Raw genomic sequence first — 19,221 nt, forward strand, 5'->3', positions numbered from 1 at the left:
ACTGATTTATTTCTCTACAGCAGAACTCAGCTTAACCTTTTATTTCTCTTGCAAGAATGGCTTTGAGTGTAATTTAAACTGTCGAATGACATTTATCAAATGATGGCTTTGCCCCGTAACAGGCAAATGTCTTCCACAAAATTGATTACCTGCTGACCTCACCCACCCTTTCCAGACCCTTCAAGGTAGATTTCAAAGAGTTGTAAAATAATCACTTCGCTTTCAGTTTATGCTTCAACTCAAGGCGTTTACTGTCCCAGTAGTGATTCTGTGGCAGGTTCCACATCTGGGGAGGAGAGGGTGTAAATGCCTGCCTGTAGCTCTGCCTGTCACTACCTGGTCCCTTGTACTTTACCTACTCCTTGCAAAACAGGAACAGCTTTGGAAGTGGCTTTTTACAGGACAATAGAATAAGATTAAGTAACCTTATCTCCTAGATGACTGTTCTCTTGTAATCAGGAAAATGCTCTGTTTGCTAAGACCTGCAGGGTGTTCAGTTATCAAGAAGGTGCTGGAAGAATGAAAAACAATAGTCTCCTAAATGTGAAATTTTATACCCCCAACAGTTTTTGTCTGTTGTATTCTTACTTTCCAGCCTTATTTTGTAACAGCAATCCATTAGAAGCAAAGAGATCTGCTTTTCTAAGCACTAACCTACCAGTAAATGAATAAATTGTGCTTTTGAGGCAGTCCTGTGGCTATATCAAAATGGTGGCTGTGTGTCTGAACAAAAAGTACCGTCCGATTATTTTTTCCTCTTCACAGCTCTGTGCAGGTATCCTTGCCAAGGAAGAAGCTGCAGAAAGTACACCATGAACATGAAAATCTTAGAACTGCTGATAGTGTTAAAAGTTCAGTTATATTTTTAGACCTCAATAATTACTTTCTTCCAAAGTCTGGAGTCCCACTTCTTCCAAAATCTGTGTTTAAAAATACACAAGTTTGTGAAAAGAGCACTTGACTCTCTCGAAGTAACAAACCAGTTGTAGCTTGTTTGTCTCAACAGACTTCTGTTCACTGGTTTTTAGTTCAGAGAGTTGGGAGATAAAAAGAGTTGAAAGTAAAGCAGCTCTTCCACAGCTTCAGCCCCATCCAGCATCAGGAAGAGCAGGGATTTTCCTGTGTGGAACTGCTAAGAGCCATAACTGCAACTGAGACATTTTGTCAAGCTTTTCAGTGTGAAAGCACCTCATCCCTCCATAGGTTCAGCCAGCAAGTCTGGCTGGCTGATACAGTAAATTAAAAGATAACAGTAGCTGTTTAAAGCTGAGTTACTAAATACAAGAAACCACAATCAGAATGAAGGCTTTATATAGGAAGAGAGCTTCAAAATGACCCACTACTAGGCAGTGCTATGTAGTCTGCATGTCATTTTTGGTAGGCTTGTGATTAAATTTTTGACATTGGTCTACCTGGCTGCTTCCATTTTAATGGGAGTGGTTTTGGTGGTGGGTTTTGTGGTTTTGGTTTCTTTTAAATCGATAGCAGCTGTAATGTGTTACACAGGTTTCTTGCTGTAGTATCGTAGTGATAGGCATCAGCTTGTATCTGTTGGAGAACAGTATCGTTGTTCTGGCTCCTCTGGCTAAACATGCAATATATGCTGTAAATTGCCTTTATTATATGCTGCTTAAATATCTCATTGTCTGCTTTGCATACAAGCAATTTATTGCTCCTTATGTTCTGACAGAATGAAAACTAATGTTTAATTATGCATTGCCCTAGTAATGTGATGTTTAGGGTGAATGTATCTGAATTAAATAAGAGCCATTAATAATGCCTAACAATTTATGATATATTCATTGCTTGATTTCAAATCATATAAATTAGAGAAGCTTATTTGAAATGTCACCAATGTAAGATGGCTTTGTGGGAACACCTCTCTGTGTGCTAATTTCAGAATCATTACCAGCTGAGTCTTACTATTTATTCAATGTCCAGTAGGCCTTTATTATTCCCTTATTTGCAGTTTAATTACAACCTCTGTTTTCCTGACAGTGGGAATTCAATCCTAAACCTGCAGGAGCAAAATGAGTTGCAATCAGTAGGTTTTTGCTTGAAAGCCTCCGTTCACTTCAGCCCCCTCCCACCTGCCAGGGCCGAGCCACAGCTCTGAGCAGATCCCTACAGCCACGATTTTTTGTACCGTGTGTTTAAAGGGGCAATGCCAGTCTAAGGTGTTTAAAATTGCTCTTCCTTAAAGCTTGCAAGTCATGGGGAGTGTCTCCATCTCACAAAACCACCTGGTTTTATACCAGTATCACAGAAAATACGTGAATAAATTGCTTAAAGGGAGGTTTCTCGGTCACTTATTAATATCTTGTGTGCCTGAGTTTACGGATGTTATTAATAGACATGAGATATTTATACAGAATATGCATGGTTACTGTGCAACTAAAATCTTAGTCATTCATATTTAAAATAATCCATTCTCTGAGGCTATTATATGGGATTCGTATTGGCAACAAGAAATCAGAGTAGCTAAAGGATGTGAGCTGCAGGACTAAAAACTTTTTGTCTCAGTATGATGCACAAGCTTTTATTGTAGAGATAATCTAAATCTGGGTTCTCTTAGAAGTACTTGTAATTAAAGGAATGTTTGATCCTGAGACCTCAGCAACAAGTCTGTCCTTTATCCAGCGAGCTCTTTCTGCTTCATTTATTGCATCATGAGTGTCTCTTGTGGAAAATTATTTGCTGCTTATGGTTTTGTTACATTTAGAAACACTCCTTAGAGGAAAATGGATATTACTTATTTTTTAGGTAATTGTTACAGCTATTGTAACAGTTTCTGTTGTATTCAGGAATACTGAACTTCCATCCTCACGGTCACATTTCATTTGCTAATGATCTGGCTGTATTTAACAGGCAACACACGGACTTGCACACAATAATTGGCAAAGCTATTGTATGGATCTTACTTAAAATTTTGTGTCATGCTTAACTTTCAAACACAGACAAAAGGAGGCAAAATCTTCATCTGAGATGAGTTGGAAGGCTCAAAATGTCTGTGTTTCATATTTAGTGTCTTTCACTGTTTCTTAACCCAGTAAAAGCAAAGCAGAGAATTGATTCCTCTGACCTTTCCCTTTTCTTTCAGCTTTTCAAGATCTCTTTGTGGGGGAGTTTTGGATATTGTTTCTTCTCCCTTCCCCCTGCAATGTGGTTCTAGTTTCCACCGAGATCTAATGACATGGATATTCCTTTCTGCCTTGTGTGCACTTTCCAATCTGGCTTCATCAAATCTATACAAAAAATGTACTATTGCACAAAGAACCAGACCTTACACTTGAAAGGTTTGACTTAATTAATGGCCTGTGCTGCTGGGACATGCCATTACTCAGCTGGTGTGCTATACCAAAGGTCATTTCTACTGTGTTCATCACCTGCTTTTTTTTTTTCCTTCTCCTGCTGGAGAGGAATTCCTTTAAAATATTAGAGAAATTGCTCTTACTTGAATGAACCACAAAACCACATCTGCCCTCCCCAAAAAAACATCTCCCCCCTTCCCTTTCCAAAAGAAAAAAACAAACCTTCTGTTAGCCTTATTTCTTTGCCTGATTTGATGGGGCAATGTGGATGTGTCTGTGTGTACATTCACACCTTGTAGGGAACTTCCTGGGAGATTTTTGAATTTTTGTTTAGAATAAAAGGATCTCTAAAGTATGCAAATACAAGCATGTTGGCTGTGTTATTCCACTGCACGAGTGACATTTGTAAGCCCTACAGGCACAATTAGAAGTGTGCAGTTACAGCACAAATTTGAATATTCACAGCATGGAAGCAATTCTGTAGGTGTATTCAGGGAAACTTTACATCCGTAAATTAGGAAGTGACTGTGTGTGACAGTCTGATCAATGCAGTTTTGATAATCTAAAATCCAATTTTTCATGAAAACTTGCATGTTGTAGGTGGGAATTTTGAAGATCATTAGTTCAGCATTCAATATTCAATGGAAGATAATCTTTGTACAACAGCTAGACTAGTTGTGCAGACTCATGAACCTGCCCTGTGGTTTCAGGGTGAGATTGATGTACAGCAATATTAGCAGCACATACATTAGATACAGTGATTTTCGATCAATGTTTTGTTATTTTTTTGGCGTATTTAATGAGGTGTCAGCTTGATTTATTAGGTTTGTACAGCTGTGTTTTCAAAAATTTACTGGAGTTTCTTCTTTCTCTTCCTTTGGAAGGAGGAAAGAGCCTTCTCCCTGCAGCTCCAAGGAGCAGAGCACACTCATCCCATCTCAAACATCTGTTTCCTTCCTTCTCTCTGCTATACAACTGCCATCCCTCTTTCTGAAGATGCATTCTGTAAAGTAAATTCAACAGATTTCATCAGTTCTCACGGGCTGCAGGGATCTGAATAGTAAAAAGGAGACATGGAATGTTACTGGGACTTGAAAGTACTGAAAAGTGCTGAGGCTGCCTGGCCTGTCTGCTTGAGTCGGTTGCTTTCCTCTGTTCAAGAGCTGTAAGGCCTCCTCACTGTTTTCTTTGTTTATCTTCAGTTCTGCAAAATCTCATACTTGGAATGAGTGCATTTATTTCCTCCAATAGTTATAACCTATAGCTGCGTTAGTGAAGGTTTCTGCAAAAATCTCTTAAGCAGGGTGGCATTTACAGGCAACTAACAGCTTCCTAGTTGGAAAACAGTCTTGGATAAGCAGTGCTAAGAGCAGAGAAGCATCCCAGTGTTGCTATATCTACTCCTGGTGTGCATTTGTGTTCATATAGAGTGGGTTTTCCCTCTAAACCCTGTAGAAAACTGATGAAGCAAAATGGGCTTCACGTGACCAAAAATATTTGACCAGGTAAATCGAGATGCATGACCAGGGTGTAGGGCACTGTAAGAACATAAGTAAAATGTATGTCACGGGTATTTGGTGACTGTTGTTGTAATTGGTATCTTGTTCAGGAGCTGAAAGCACTTTTGCAAGCTCACAGTTCTGTCTGTTTATCATGTCTTCGTTAAAAATTACTGAGGTAAGACTAAATTAATACATGCAGGAATGAAAAAATGCCTAGAAACTAGGTAAAATTATGTATGTTTTGTCTTAAGGATGTGGCCAGAAATGGATTTAAAATATGCATGAAAAATCCTATCTTGAGAAGACTGACAATATTTGTTTCAAAGTTTGAAAGAATAGGCAGTCTTTTTAATATAACAAAATAAGGACAACCTTAGAACTTACTTCTGCATCTATTTCTAAGCAAAAATTTAGATATTTAAGTAGTTTGGTACAAATTGAACGTCAAAAAAAATCTCTGAGTGCTGTTGCTGTGACTTGCAAAAAATTGGTGGCAGTCTGCACTGTTGGAAGAAATAAGCCTCTGCTTAGTGAGCCGAAAGTGTGAGCATTCACATGTAAGCAAAATTTCATTTTATGTTTAGAAATAGTTCAGGACACAGACATGTTATACTGTCTCATAAGATGCAAAGGTAAGGAGTTTGAAAGACAGAATCTGAGTTACCTTTGGAAAGCATAGCTCAAGCTGACATAAAAAGAACAGTGTATTAGGATTAAAGACCATTTTGCTGGCATCCTCATTGACCATCCATAAAAAGTGCACTCCAGGTGTGCTTTGAAGCACTTTTTTTCCTGAAACTAATATAAATATGGAATGCTGTTTCTTCTTTTCCAAAGCATCTGTTTTGTGATTGTATTTAATCTGGAAAGAGTAAATCTGCTTTTGCATTCTTCTTTTATTTGTGTTCACTCCCAGGTTTACAGGAGTAACAGTAGACTGAATAGTATTTTTGTAATTAGGACACATGCGGCATCTTTGCAAAGACATCAGCACCTAAATATATTCTGTTTTTTCTAGATCAATGAACTGAGCCATGTTCAAATCCCTGTTATGTTGATGCCAGATGATTTCAAAGCGTACTCAAAGATAAAGGTGGACAATCACCTTTTCAACAAGTAAGTACAAGTAACAGTTCTTTGTAGAAGTGGGTAGTGGCAGTGAGATTTTTATGAAGTACTATGAACTCTGTGATTTTTCAGTTGATGGGACTGAAGTTTCATGATTAAGTTAATCCTGGGATAAACATAACCATCTGTGCTGTTCTGAAAAGCAACAGCAGGGGCTGCTGGGTAGTGGTTTTTCCTCCACATAGTTTGTTATTGCCTTATGAGTATCTTACACATTGAAGGCCATCCTTTCTTGGTGCAATTGTTTATGGCTGATGCAAGCACTTTTGGGGCTATTTTCAAAAACATAAATTCATGTGAGTGTACTTTATATTAAAAAATATTTGAATTTGAAATTTCTCATCGAAAAACAGAATTTGAAGCGTATATCAAAGACAAATAATGTTCAGGATTTTATAATACTTAATAGGAAATTATACTAATCTTGTGGAAACTCCAGAAGTATTAAGATCATTTCATGTAATATCTACATCTCCTAAAAATAAAGTGCTCCACAACCACTATGTACAGGCATACAAAACTATTAATGCCATTTTGTGTATAACCGCCATTTTGTTCAAGGCTAGATTTGGAAAAAGGAAGAATTCTGCTACTTTGGGTCTTCTGATCTGGAGCAAAGGTCAAAATAACTTCTCTCATTTAAAAGTGTGAATTTAACACTAAGACATCAAAATTAATCCAGTACTGAATGCGTCCACTTTTCTAGAAGCCTTGGCATTGTCAGCACGTTTTGGTGTCACAGATGGTAGATGCTTATATAATCCAGCCTAGAATTTCACCTTTGAGGTAATTTTAGGGCAATGGGAAAACATTCTTTCCTGCTTTTGAGTCCATGTTCCGAAGTTATCAAAATATAGTTTGTATTTATTTCATCCAATTTTGTTATAGCTTGTTTAGAGACAAAAAGACAAATGTGTATAAAATTGTTAAGCATTGTAAATAAAAAGAAAAGAACACAATGAGATGAAATCTCATTGAATAAAGGAAAGTGCTGATTAGGAGAGAGATTGTGAATCTTCTTATCTTCTGCTTTGAGACAAAATACCCTAGAGTTACTTTGTGTAAATGCAGGTGAATGAAGTTGATTTGGTTTTCTTTCCTTTCAGAGAAAACATGCCAAGTCATTTCAAATTTAAGGAATATTGTCCAATGGTTTTCCGTAATCTAAGAGAGAGGTTTGGAATTGATGATCAAGATTTTCAGGTAAGTTTGCTTCCAAAGCACCTAAACTGGTGATGCATGCAGATTTTAAAGGTTAGTAATGCTGCAGTTGTGAACAGTGTTCTGAAATAAAGCTCTTGCTTTTTCATAAGTTGGAGGAAAACTAGGAAGTAAAGAAGGCATTCTTTTTACTTCTTCCCCCACCTGCAAGCAGAACATTTCTGTTTCACCTCTGCCTGCCCTTTCTGTCTTCTGGTTCCTACCCTTCTATTTTCAGTCCTCTTTGTTTCCTGTTAGAGTACCTCCCAGTCATAAGCCATGTTAGAAAAACTGCAGGGTGATACCTCTTGCAAAAGGGAATAAGTTAAAAATAATGCCTGGATACTACTGACAAGAGATGCTGTATTCAGCTGGGTCACTCAGATAACAATTACTTCAATGGTGTGTTTGTGTGAGATGTGGTTTCTGAAACAACCATAGCCTTTTTTTTCTTTTTTTCTTCATGCTCTTTTTGTTTAGAAAAGGGTGACCTGTGGCCTGCCAACTTTATACTGCTTCATTAAATCTCCATTTCCTGTTGTTGAGAGGAACTGGAAACAAATAAGTTGCATAGAACAGATACAGCAAAACAAGAAATTGCTCTAGATTTGGCAGGGTTGTTCCTTGCAGTCAAAGCTTCTTTCTCTTTGCAAAAGAAAGTTCTTGAACTCTACTTCTGCCTGATTTGCCAACAGTCACTGACATTCCCTTTTCCATTAACTTCTAATGCACACTGTCTCTGTCAGAGGGGCAATTCCTTCTGCAGTCACACTGTGAGGTGTCCTGTCCTGAAGAGCATTTTCTGTATAACCCAGTGTCTGCTTCCTATCATGCTCTTTTAAATTGTTTTGATGTGTATGTAGTCTGTTATTAAGATATATTGGGAGCAGATATTTAATAAACAGTTTCGAGTAGCTAAACAAATTGTTTAAAACACATTTGTCATAACACTCTCTTGCTACATAGAGCAGATTGAATACTGCAGCCAAGTCTGTGTCTTAAGTCCTTCATCTGTCTCCCTTACCAACGTTCCACTTTTCGATATCAAGAAATGTGATAAAAATGTGTAGATGGGTTGATGTGTGCTGCCAGAGTGTAGATGCAGATTAAGTTATGAGTCTTGGTATATGACCACTGCAATTGTGGTAAGACATTTTGCCAGTAGGTAAAGAAGAGCGTTAGGTTGGTTTCTTTTTGGTAGAGCTGTCACGATCCTGTCACATGATTTTTCATGATAATATTTACTTAAGAACTATTTAAAAGGACACACACCAATTTTCAGGTCAACAATAAAACCAGTTACTTCAAATTTCATCCCTGGTTCAGTTTTACTGATGAACCAGAGAGGATCCTGTTGTTTGGGAAGTTATTTGATCCTTTAGTATGAAGATTTCCTTTTTCTGGATGAAGAAAAAGGATCACTGTGTCACAGAGGAATGTCATTGCTCCTAAACTTCAAATTGTGGTGTCAGATAATGCTTGGTATGTCAAATTATGCTTGGTATGTTTTAGAAGATGGGATGATGACGTTTCTAGGAAGTCAAAGTCGTATTTCAGTAAGTACATTAGAAGACAAGATGCTGTCATTAGTTAGAATTGGCAAGCAGCATAATTAAAAATCACAGCGCTGTGCAATGTTTCCATCTCCACTACTGTTCTACAACAGAAATTCTGTTGTAACTTTTTGTAACACATTGCAGTTTGGTTTTATTAATTATAATAGTGATAAAACATGTAGCTATGTGTTTTGGGTTTTTTGACACTGTAACTAAACAACAATGCAGAAGAAGAAAATGCAATCATATCCTGGCTTTTGATTCAATACAATTACGTAGTGGTTGGAAAATACTCTTCAATGCTGTTTAGTATGTCAAGAATATTTAGCAAAAAACCAGAAGGTAGTTAATATTAATTCTGACCAAGGGAATGCAATGTCTGCATTCATTATTCTTTTTTCCTTCAAACAGTTTGTCACTCTGAATTCTTATTCTACTGGACTGTTCTGATAATTATACTTTGGTTTAGCGCTCAAAGTACTAATGTATTTTAAACACACTTTTAAAATAGTTATTTTTAAAGAAATACACAAACATGAAAATTGATGTCACCCTATGTGTAAGATAGATATTACCTGTATTAGAAGCAGAAGCTGTTTTCCTTTTAATGGTATGTTCTCTATGATTTAAAGAGAGAATCTAATTTGACAAAGGAAGACTTGCTGTATATACTTATTTTCAGATAATCTTTGTATTCAAGGAAGTTATTCCAATGACTATTGATTAAAATTATTGTCTTATACTTGGAGACAGATGTGAAATGGAAGAGCCTGTGCAGTATTGAACTGAGGAAAAGCTTACAGAGGAGATAGCAAATAATTTTCTCTAGATAGTTTTTCTTATATAATGATTTTCAGGAAGGGAGTGCTAATCAATTGTGAACAATGTTATTCTCATTATTGAGCAAGATGGGATTGGTGTAGATAAGTAAACCAAATTAGCTTGTTCATTAGTCAGACACATCAGTTTAAACCAGGGAGAACATTAATTTTAAGTGGTTTTGTTTTCAGAATGTTCTGCAGATATTCTTGATGAGTTGTTCTAAGTGCCAGATAGTGCTTACTCATAAGGCAAGACTGAATCAACCCTACCTCATGAAAAGATTTTGGTAGTGTATGCTCTAATTACTGGGCTATACTAATCTTAATTTTTGACATTTTGTTATTAATTTTGTACTGTAATTTTGTGGACTGCTTAAGACAAAGGCTTAGTTCAGTATGTATCATAGTATGCAGTAGTTAATTTTGAAACCTTTCTTACAGAGATCTCCTCTTATCACTGAAGAGAGATTTAAATCTCATAAAGTACAGGTTTTTTCCTACAAGCAGTCTGACTTCAGAGTCAGGGGAATTCCTTTAACTCTGTATGGTTCATGCCTTACAGGAAGCTGCCCTTACTAATGACAATTATGATTCCTATAGTGGAGTTTCTTTTCAGCCTGACTGGTATAACTTCTTATCTTAAAAAATCCAAGAGGACGGTTCTGTCAGAAGAGTTACAGGAATATCTTCTGTAAACTGCAAAATTAGGAGAGATCAATTGCTTCCTTAATAAGTTTGCAGACAACACCAAGTTGGATGAGAGTGTTGATCTGCTCGAGGGTAGGAAGGCTTTGCAAAGGGACCTGGACAGGCTGGACCAGTGGCCAAAGTCAACAGAATGAGGTTTAACAAGTCCAAGTGCTGGGTCCTGCACTTTGGTCACAACTCTGTGAAATGCTACAGGCTTGGGGAGGAATGGCTGGAAAGCTGCCAGGCAGAAAAGGACCTGGGGGTGCTGAATATGAGCCAGGACTGTGACCAGGTGGCTAAGAAGGCCATCAGCATCCTGGCTTTTATCAGGAATAGTGTGGCCAGCAGAAGGGAAGTGATGGTGTCCCTGTGGTGAGGCAGTGGTGAGGCTGCACCTCGAGTGCTGTGTTTGGTTCTGGGCCCCTCACTACAAGGACATGGAGCTGCTGGAGAAGGGCAACCAAGCTGGTGAAGGGTCTGGAGAACAAGTCCTGTGAGGAGAGGTTGAGGGAATTGGGAATGATTAGTTTGGAGACTATAAGGCTGAGAACAGACCTCAGAAGAGCTCTCTACAACTGTCTGAGAGCAGGTTGTAGGTGGGTGGGTGCTGGCCTTGTCTCTCAAATGAGCAATGATAGGACTAGAGGAAGTGGCCTGAAGTTGTACCAGGGGAGGTTTAGAACAGATTTGAGGAAGAATGTATTTACTGTGAGAGTAGTTAGGCACTGGAATGGGCTGCCCAAGGAAGTGGTGGAATCATGATCTCTGGAAGTATTTAAACACCATGTAGATGAGGCACTTCAGGACATGCTCTAGTGGATGATACAGATATTGATAAATATATATTTTGGGGGGGATGTTGACAGTTGGACATGGTGACCTTAGGAGTCTTTTCCAACTGTGACAATTCTCTGATTGTGTGAACAGGCAAGCAACAGCCTTAACACCCCAAGCAAACTCTAGAAAAATAGGATCTACTGCAGTTACAAATGCTGCTGTTGCTCTGGGAAGGAAACCTATTTTACTGTGCTCCAACACATCTGTTCCTGCTTAAAGTTATTGCTGAGTCCCACATCTGCAGACTGCTAGGCAAAAGAGGGAATCTGGGCTCTTGCCCAGTAAAACAGAATTACTCTTCCCAGAGGGCACTGCTGTCCCCCTGTACCTAATGATCCTTCCGTGGGGCACAGGAGAGAGCACAACTGACCTTCCTTCAAGTTTTAGTACTTAGGGTACTTAGTACTTAGGGACAAAGAATTCATAAAGAACTTTTAGCAGTTGGTCTATAAGTTCTTTTTAATTTAGAGGTGCTTACTTTTTCTCTATATCCAATGTTCATATAAAAGATTGAAATATAAAATGAAAATTGAGAGTTCTGGCTTTTAAGCAATTTCCCTAATAACAAGCCATATGAATTTATTACCTTTCACTTCTCCTGATAAGGATGTCTCCTTATCTTTCTGTATCTCTTGCAGCTTTCTATACAGAAGGGTTTATAGGCCAGACTGAAGTGTGGCATCTGGCAAATAATGGAAATTCTAGGTTCGTTTTTCACAAGTCAGCCTTTAATATAATTTTCTTCTTAAGTATCTAAACTTACCTATGAATATTTTTCTGCATTTTGTGTGGCTTATCCAATCCTGAGGCATCATATTAAGAGCTTAAAAACTACTTTACAGTCTAAGATGATATGTTTCTTCAGACAAATATTAATCAGAACTCTGCAGGTGCTTCTACACTAAAATTCATGCTCTCATTTATGGCCTCCGTGTTTGGGAAGGAATGAGCCACCTCTGGCATCAAACTGCAGGCAGCAATATCCTCAATAAATATCTCAACAGTTATGTTAAGATTAAAATCTTTTTCTTAAGACAAGAAATTACAGTTTAATGTTTTGTAAATTCCATGAAAAAGTCCTTCAAGCGAGAATTGTCTTGAAAAGAACATTCCCTGTTCTTTTTAGCACAATAAGTCTGTTGTGCATGAAAAGTTCTTGAGCTCCTCTGTCAGATGAGGTACCTGTAGCAGAGTGTACACTGTGTGCATCCCAAATGGACATTGAGCTGTTGACATCTTGTTTGTGGTGGGCATAGGCAGTAATGGTAGGTAGGGTGTTGAGCCAGCTGTGCTAACAAAATCTGTGGCATCTGAGGTCTTTCAAGCACATAAAAAACAAAGTTTGCAATTTGAATACAGTGTTCTAGGATTTGGTGTATGAAGTATGAACACAAATAAGATTTTAATGACTGTGAGACATAACCTTAGAATGTATGGCAACAGAAATTGTAACCTCCTGTTTCAATTAGTTTTCCTTAGAGAAAGTATTTCATTTGGCTTGCTTTCAGCAGTTCCTTGCACAAAACAGGTATCATCCACTAATGAATATTCATACTAAAAAAATGAAATTTAGTATATGCTGTCAACATCAAAGCAGTGCTTTCAGGTACCCCCTCAGCTCCTGCAGAGATCAGTGCTGGAAGAGAGGCATTGAGCTCTGCAGGTCTGAAGGGGAGAGGCTCCCAGAGAAAAAGCCCTGTCTCTTTCCAAATTAAGTGTATCTCTTAACCTGGCAGCTCCAAATCCAGACCTACAGTCTCAATAAGATAACTCAGTTTAGGCAAGAATCATGTTTTATTCATTAGTCTCTCATTCAGCCAAGTCAAGGAACCCATAATCCTTCTCCTGGAAGGATAGCTCAGTGCAAAAAAGAAAAAGTTGGTGTTTCACCTTTCTCTGCCAAAGTTTTTTAAGTCTTTCACTACAGTAATCACTCCTTGATCAGAATGTATACAGTAGCATCTTCAAAGAATTGTAGAAGGACCTCAGTATTTCAAACAGGTGCACCACAGGATCAGTGGTGTCTTTTTTTTCCTCCTTTGGAGGCCACATGACATTCACTATATGTCTTTAGAGAGCCCTTTGGGCTGACCAGAAATGATCATGCAGTATTGTCTGTATACCACTGAATGTGCTTGTAGACTGTGTTCCAAACAAGTCTGCTTTGCTACGTGCCAGGCTTCTTAAACACGTGTCGGTGTGGAAGACCAGTGTGTCCTGGTCATGTTTTTCCCTCATAGTTTTCAGACATGAACCTACTGAATGGCAGTGGTCGAATGCATGGGGAGCCAGCATACAAAGTAAACCCAAAAGTCTTTCCTACCTGTCCCTTAATGGCAAAGCCTGAACCTTTGTGTTCAGTGCTTCAGTTGTTGCAGTATAACACTTTGCCTTTCTTCTTCCTAGAAATCACTGTCAAAACATCGTCCTGAACACCATACAGAAGTGGACTGCTTGTTTCAAATTACAGCAATAAAACTTGCAGCGTATGTCTGGTTGTATGACCCTGTGTCTCTCTGATATGCTCCTTAGTCATTAATCCAGGTCTGGATTCATCCTTATCCATCACTCCTGAGATCTTGTAAAAATCAAAAAAAGGTTAGGGGGAGCTGCAAGCTTGTCTTCATCAGAGGCATTGGTGCATGGGCCAGGCAGCACCACTGTCACTGCTGTCACAGGACAGCAGCCAGACTATGTGTACGTAATCCTCTAACAGTGATGAACCACTGCCAGGCTTTTCCACTGACCTATGATTTCAGTCATCACAGAGCATCATCTGTACACTTGTTGTTGCTTATTTGTTCACGCAAAGCTTGCCCAGAGGCACTCTTAAACAGGCTGGGATGTGATCTGATCTGTCTTTAGGGTACGTTGGGCTTTTGGATGAGATCACAGTACCAGAAACTGCTGTTTGCCTTTGTCCAGACACTGTGGAATGGGAAAGATTTAAATCAATGAAAAGCTGTTAAGCCAGTTTGAAAGATTACTGTTCTTGAAGCTCTCTGTTCTTTTTCACCAGAATTTTCCTATTGCTCTTTTTTTTTTTCTTTTTTCTTTTTTTTTTTTTAAAAGGTCAGTGACAAATTTCATTAGGCTCCTTTTTTAGATTAGTTACATGAAGCATTTGTATTACATCCAACACATACTTCACATGTTCAAAGTTTCTAAAATATAATCTTGTCTACTGAAGTAGCAGTTAGAAAACAATGACATTTACATTAGATGTGTTAGAGATTAGAATGAGCTAATTAAATTGACCTTTAAATCTCTCCACCCTCTTGGAGGCTGTGGCTAATCCTTGGCCTCCCACTGTGGAGATAAATATCCGTGCTGTGAACATTTTAAGGAAAGTGGGCAGAGGAGGAAGAGCCTCACCAGCAGTTTGTCTTTGAAGAGGAGGGCAATACTTTGCCAGTTATAAATATAGCTTGCAATTATGGAGGGAGAGGGGAGGACAACCTTTTCCTGTACTTGAGATGTTTTCTCACAAAAATGGTTTCAACTGGAAAAATAGCTCCAATAGCTTAACTTGTTGCTTTTAGAAACAGCTAAAGGCTCTCTTGAAATAAGTGTGGTTTGCTTTTTTTTATATGTTGTATTGGTGTAACTAGCATTATCAATCATGCCATTAATGTTAATTACAATAGGCTGCTATTTTTATTGACCAATGTGCAAGTTAAAATTGACTTTGAAAGAATAAAACATTTGGTGATGTTTTAGCTGCCGTCTAAGGACTCTTGAGGGTGCCTCTTGCAAAGTATCTGGATTGATATTTTGTGACTTTGATTTTTAAAATGCCAGTTGTTGTAGGGCTGTCTAATAAAAAATACAAATTGGGTAAATAGATTATTAAATTGCATCAAAATTTAATTCCCAACGTGCAATTGACATTTCATGTAGTAAAAACTTACCAAAGATACAAAATTCATCCAAATATCAAAGTGGGATAAAGACAAGATTTAGTGCAAACCCCACTTTGGTCACCTGACATTCTGAGCCTGTCCAAATGAGATGCCTTTGCATACTTTCAGGTGAACAGTTATATGGCTTTAAAAAGAGTGCAGAACTACAGAAAGGAAGGCTGCATTCAGGGAAAGAGTAGCTCTGAGAAAGGGACAAGAGGTTGAAGACAGCAAGAATTTAGCACTGCTAAAGAGGTCCTGACTAGAAGGAGTAACTCTACCCTTAGGTCAATAAATCAGAAGGGATAATAAAATAAGGCCAGTAAGACCTCTGATGTTTTTTTAACATCTGTTTATTTTGTACCTGAAGCTAACACTCTATATAGTTTTGGTGCTAGTGAATTTTAAAAAGGGTGTTGAAAATTTGGATATGTAAAAAGTACAAAAGAAAGGCATAAAAGGCATTTAAGGACATGGAGCATACCTTGTGGCAGTGGAAGATTTGGACCTGCTGCACTTGCAAAAATTATAATTGAGAGGTTAAGGTAGTATGTAAGTATCCTTGCAGAAAAAGAATGCTAGATACTTTAGGAAAGAATAAATAGGAATGACTGGAAAAGGAAATAATTCAGATTTAAAATTAGAATCACCTTTTCAGCAATGCAAATTATAAAATACTAGAAAAACTACAGTGGTGAATGTTGGTATTTTGAAGCTGGAAAAATTGAGTCTGCTTTTCTGAAAGCTGTACCTTGACCAAAAGCAGAGATTGGAGTTCAGTTTAGGAATAGCTGGGCAAAATGAAATGGCTTCTAATGAGTAGCAGTTGTTTTAGATTCTAGTTTATCATGTTGAAGGCTCCAGAAAAGCTCCTGTGAACTTCAAAGAATTGTAAATCAAGTCGTAAGAGTGCCTGTGGAAAAAAACCTTTTTCCTTACTTAATATATTTTTACTGTGGGAGATAAAACTGTGCAGATTGCTGAGATTTGGGGAAAGAGATTCTGAGGGAAGAGAATGGGTATATAGTAAAACTAAATCTTTCATTTAATTTGCTGAAGAATGTGTCATTCTTGGGTGAAATTATTGCATATAATTTAGGTGTGCTGATTAACTTTTTGTATCAAGAACTCTTTAGGAAATTGTAAGTGGTGTAACTTTTACCCATTTATATTTAAAACTATTAACTTTCTGGTATGAGACAAATTCATTGATTTGTAGCCTCACAGCACTGAACACTAGATGAGCATTTCTGATTGCCTGCTACTCAATGAAATACAGATGGGTGATATCTTTTATATTTATTAATGTAAGGGCAGTGATTTCTCTGAGGGGTAACTATTTGGGAGAGAGGGGGGAGATATGTGAAAGAGAAATTTATCTACTAGAGGTATCTCTGAACTTGGCACGCTAAATGGGTCTTCAGTTGTTTAAGTAATTACACAAGTAAATTAACGTAGTCTTTAAATGACCCCATAAGAGTATTCACATTTAAAAAGTACAGAACCTTTTCTTCCTCCCGAGACCCAAAAAACAGCAGGCACAAGATTAAAACTTCTCAAATGAGAAGCGAATGGGGAATTGGCAGAACACACACACTCAGAGCAGGAGGCTTGCAGTGAGTTGCTAAGTGAAACTGTAAAGTGGAACAGAGTATGTGTGGCTGACAGATGTTTTAATTGTGCCAGTGGGCCAAGGCACACTGTGGCAGAGCTGGAGAAGGCTGAGAAAAGCTGAAAGGGAGGGCACTGTCACCCTCTTTTCTTTGAGTCCTGTGCTCTCTAACACTGCAGTATAAGCAAAGAGGTGAATTTCTTTTAGCTTATTATGACTTGCTCCAGCATTGCACAACTGAGTACATGCTCCACTGGTTCCTGACACAATATGGAAGTGCTGGGAGTTAGCAGTAAGTGATGGTAAAAGGACTGTTAGATCATCAAACCTGTATCTTTTGGAGGATAAGGGTTGCATGTTTTTTTGTCTATATCTGAAGGATATCCTCCCTGTTCTGGCTTTGTGGCTCATAGATCTGTGCTAAGTGAGGAGTGGCTCATTTCCCATCTGCTCATGTTCCACTTAGTCTTCTCCTAATTAAGAAGCACAGCCAGAGGGAATTCAATCTGGTATCTGTTGTGATCTATCTCTTTGTATCTCCTTTCCCCTTCCCTCAACCCTGCTTATATCTTCCTTTTGGAAAGGTGAGATGCCTGAGTTTCATTGTTTACTTCCTTCCTAGTCCACTGTAGATGCCTCACCTAAGTTGTTGTTGCTGGGGACAGAGATGGGTCTCTCTTAGCTGCCTTTAGAGTTGAATGAGGCAGCAGAGGAAGAGCTCTACACTGCTGCTCTCTTGCAGGCTCAATCAGCTTTTCTTCAAAGGCATTTATGCATGAATATCTATAGTGCAGCTTATTATACCCACTTTTTGTACAAATTATCACTGAAATGTATCTATGGGTTTTGGCAAAAGTCATCTGCATCACCTGAGTGTTTTACCAGTCTCACAAAACTGCATTTTACAGTAAGAGAGACGATTCTGTACAGTGCATCCAAGTAGAGGTCTGAACTGCAGAGCAGCACAAGTTAAATGCATATTTTCAGTCTCTCTGATGAGCATTATTACATTTTTCTAATTGTGGGCTTTAAGGTAAAGTTGATTGACTTAAAAAGATGGGTTAAATTTATTTTTTAAAAGTTAAACTTTTTTACTAGATATGACTAAAATAAATTTTAAAAAGAGAAAACCACCACAAACTTTCCACAGTCTTTGTGGTCTAAAGTGCATATTGAACATCACACATGGTATTACTTGTATTTTTGTCTGATATTTCTTAACAGCTAGAGGTTTGCTAATGGTTGTGCTTTAATGAAGCTTAAGTGCAGGACCTTGGCCATTTTGTGTTAGCTTAAGAGAAATATTTTCCAACAAAGAATCTCTTCACACCCACTATACATGTATTATTAATTTGCCAACATTTGGCAGGGTTGAACGAGGTGCAAAATGCTTTGATTTATACTTAACAGTGTTGGGTCAAACAGGTAGGTTATCTTCATCTACATCAAAAGGGAGGATATTGGTGTTTTTAAAGTATTTTTAAATAGCCAGATCATTTCCTCTTTGAAGCCCCTAGACTCCTTTAGTTTAATGCTTTCAGTGAAGCTGTGCCTTGATTTTGCTTGCTAACGATGACTTACCAGAACAGGCCAAGTCTTTTCGTCTTCTTATTTAAACATTCGGTGTCATGATCAGGCAACAGTACATGTACCTTATGGAAGTCTAATTACTAACTGTAAACAAATATAACCAATATAGCTGTGTGGTAAGATACTTTGTGTTGTACCTCGAAGCTTTACTTCAGCAGAAGCTTCAACTCTTCTGTTCTGTGAGAGCTGGCCATTACAAGTGAAACAGGCCAAACCAGCCATGCGTTTACCAGCACAAGAAAGCTGTAATGCAATTACTAGTAATCTGCACAGTATGATGGAATTAGATTTATTTTTTCCGCTTTTAAAGACATACTTATTTAATAAACGTGCAATTAACAAAATAAAGCACAGCAAATAGTGATATTAATTGTATCCTCCATGTTCCACTTTCAGAGTTCAAAGGAACTACATTCTGTATCTGAGCGGAGTATTATATTGAGAGAGTTATCACAGCTATATGGGCTGTCAGCAGGATTTTTTGTATGATAGTTCTATTTGCAGATAAACTTGTTATAGTTAGCAATTCTAATAGTTAGAATTAATTTTCATTTAAAAAACCACAATAGATATTGGAAAAAACAAGAATCTGTAAAAAAATCAGTGACTTAACAAGGTTTCCTCCAGTTGATGTAAAATATGGCTAAATGTATTTGTTTCTATTTGAATCTGACTAGTTTCTATTTTTTTCTGTCTAGCCTGAATTGTAGTGAAAGAAGCATGATAAAAAGGAGTATTGGTTGATTCATTCTCTTGGTGTAACAGCTGTTTTTTTAAGTCAGAATTTCTAATTGCTTATGCTGTTCCATATTTTTAAATACATCAAGTATCCTATTCCATCATGGGCAAAAAAATCTGAATAAATTTTTGTTTGTTTTTATGGGATGCTACATAAATATGCCTATGTACTAGATATTCCTGGTTATCCATGGGATGAAAGGAGGTTCCTGCAAAGCAGGAAGAACTTTTATTTCAAGAGCTCTCTTGTGCAAACAGTGCTTATGAAGACAAAAGGACACATATTTTAAAAGAGCAAGTGCTTATAGAAATAGCATTTGGAAGGTTTGAAATC

At 37.8% G+C, this 19,221-nt stretch overlaps 1 protein-coding gene across 1 annotated transcript in view; it reads left to right on the forward strand.

Annotated features, from left to right (window-relative positions):
- The window catches only part of PIP4K2A (phosphatidylinositol-5-phosphate 4-kinase type 2 alpha), a 107,767-nt gene that overhangs the window by 54,019 nt on the left and 34,527 nt on the right, over nt 1–19,221 (forward strand). Inside the window, exons 2-3 of the mRNA XM_071735056.1 lie at nt 5,832–5,929; nt 7,048–7,144. Of these exons, the coding sequence (XP_071591157.1) occupies nt 5,832–5,929; nt 7,048–7,144 (195 nt within the window). The remainder of the gene's footprint in view (nt 1–5,831; nt 5,930–7,047; nt 7,145–19,221) is intronic.

Source organism: Heliangelus exortis, chromosome 2 (genome assembly GCF_036169615.1).
Source record: "Heliangelus exortis chromosome 2, bHelExo1.hap1, whole genome shotgun sequence".
NCBI lineage: Eukaryota > Metazoa > Chordata > Aves > Apodiformes > Trochilidae > Heliangelus > Heliangelus exortis.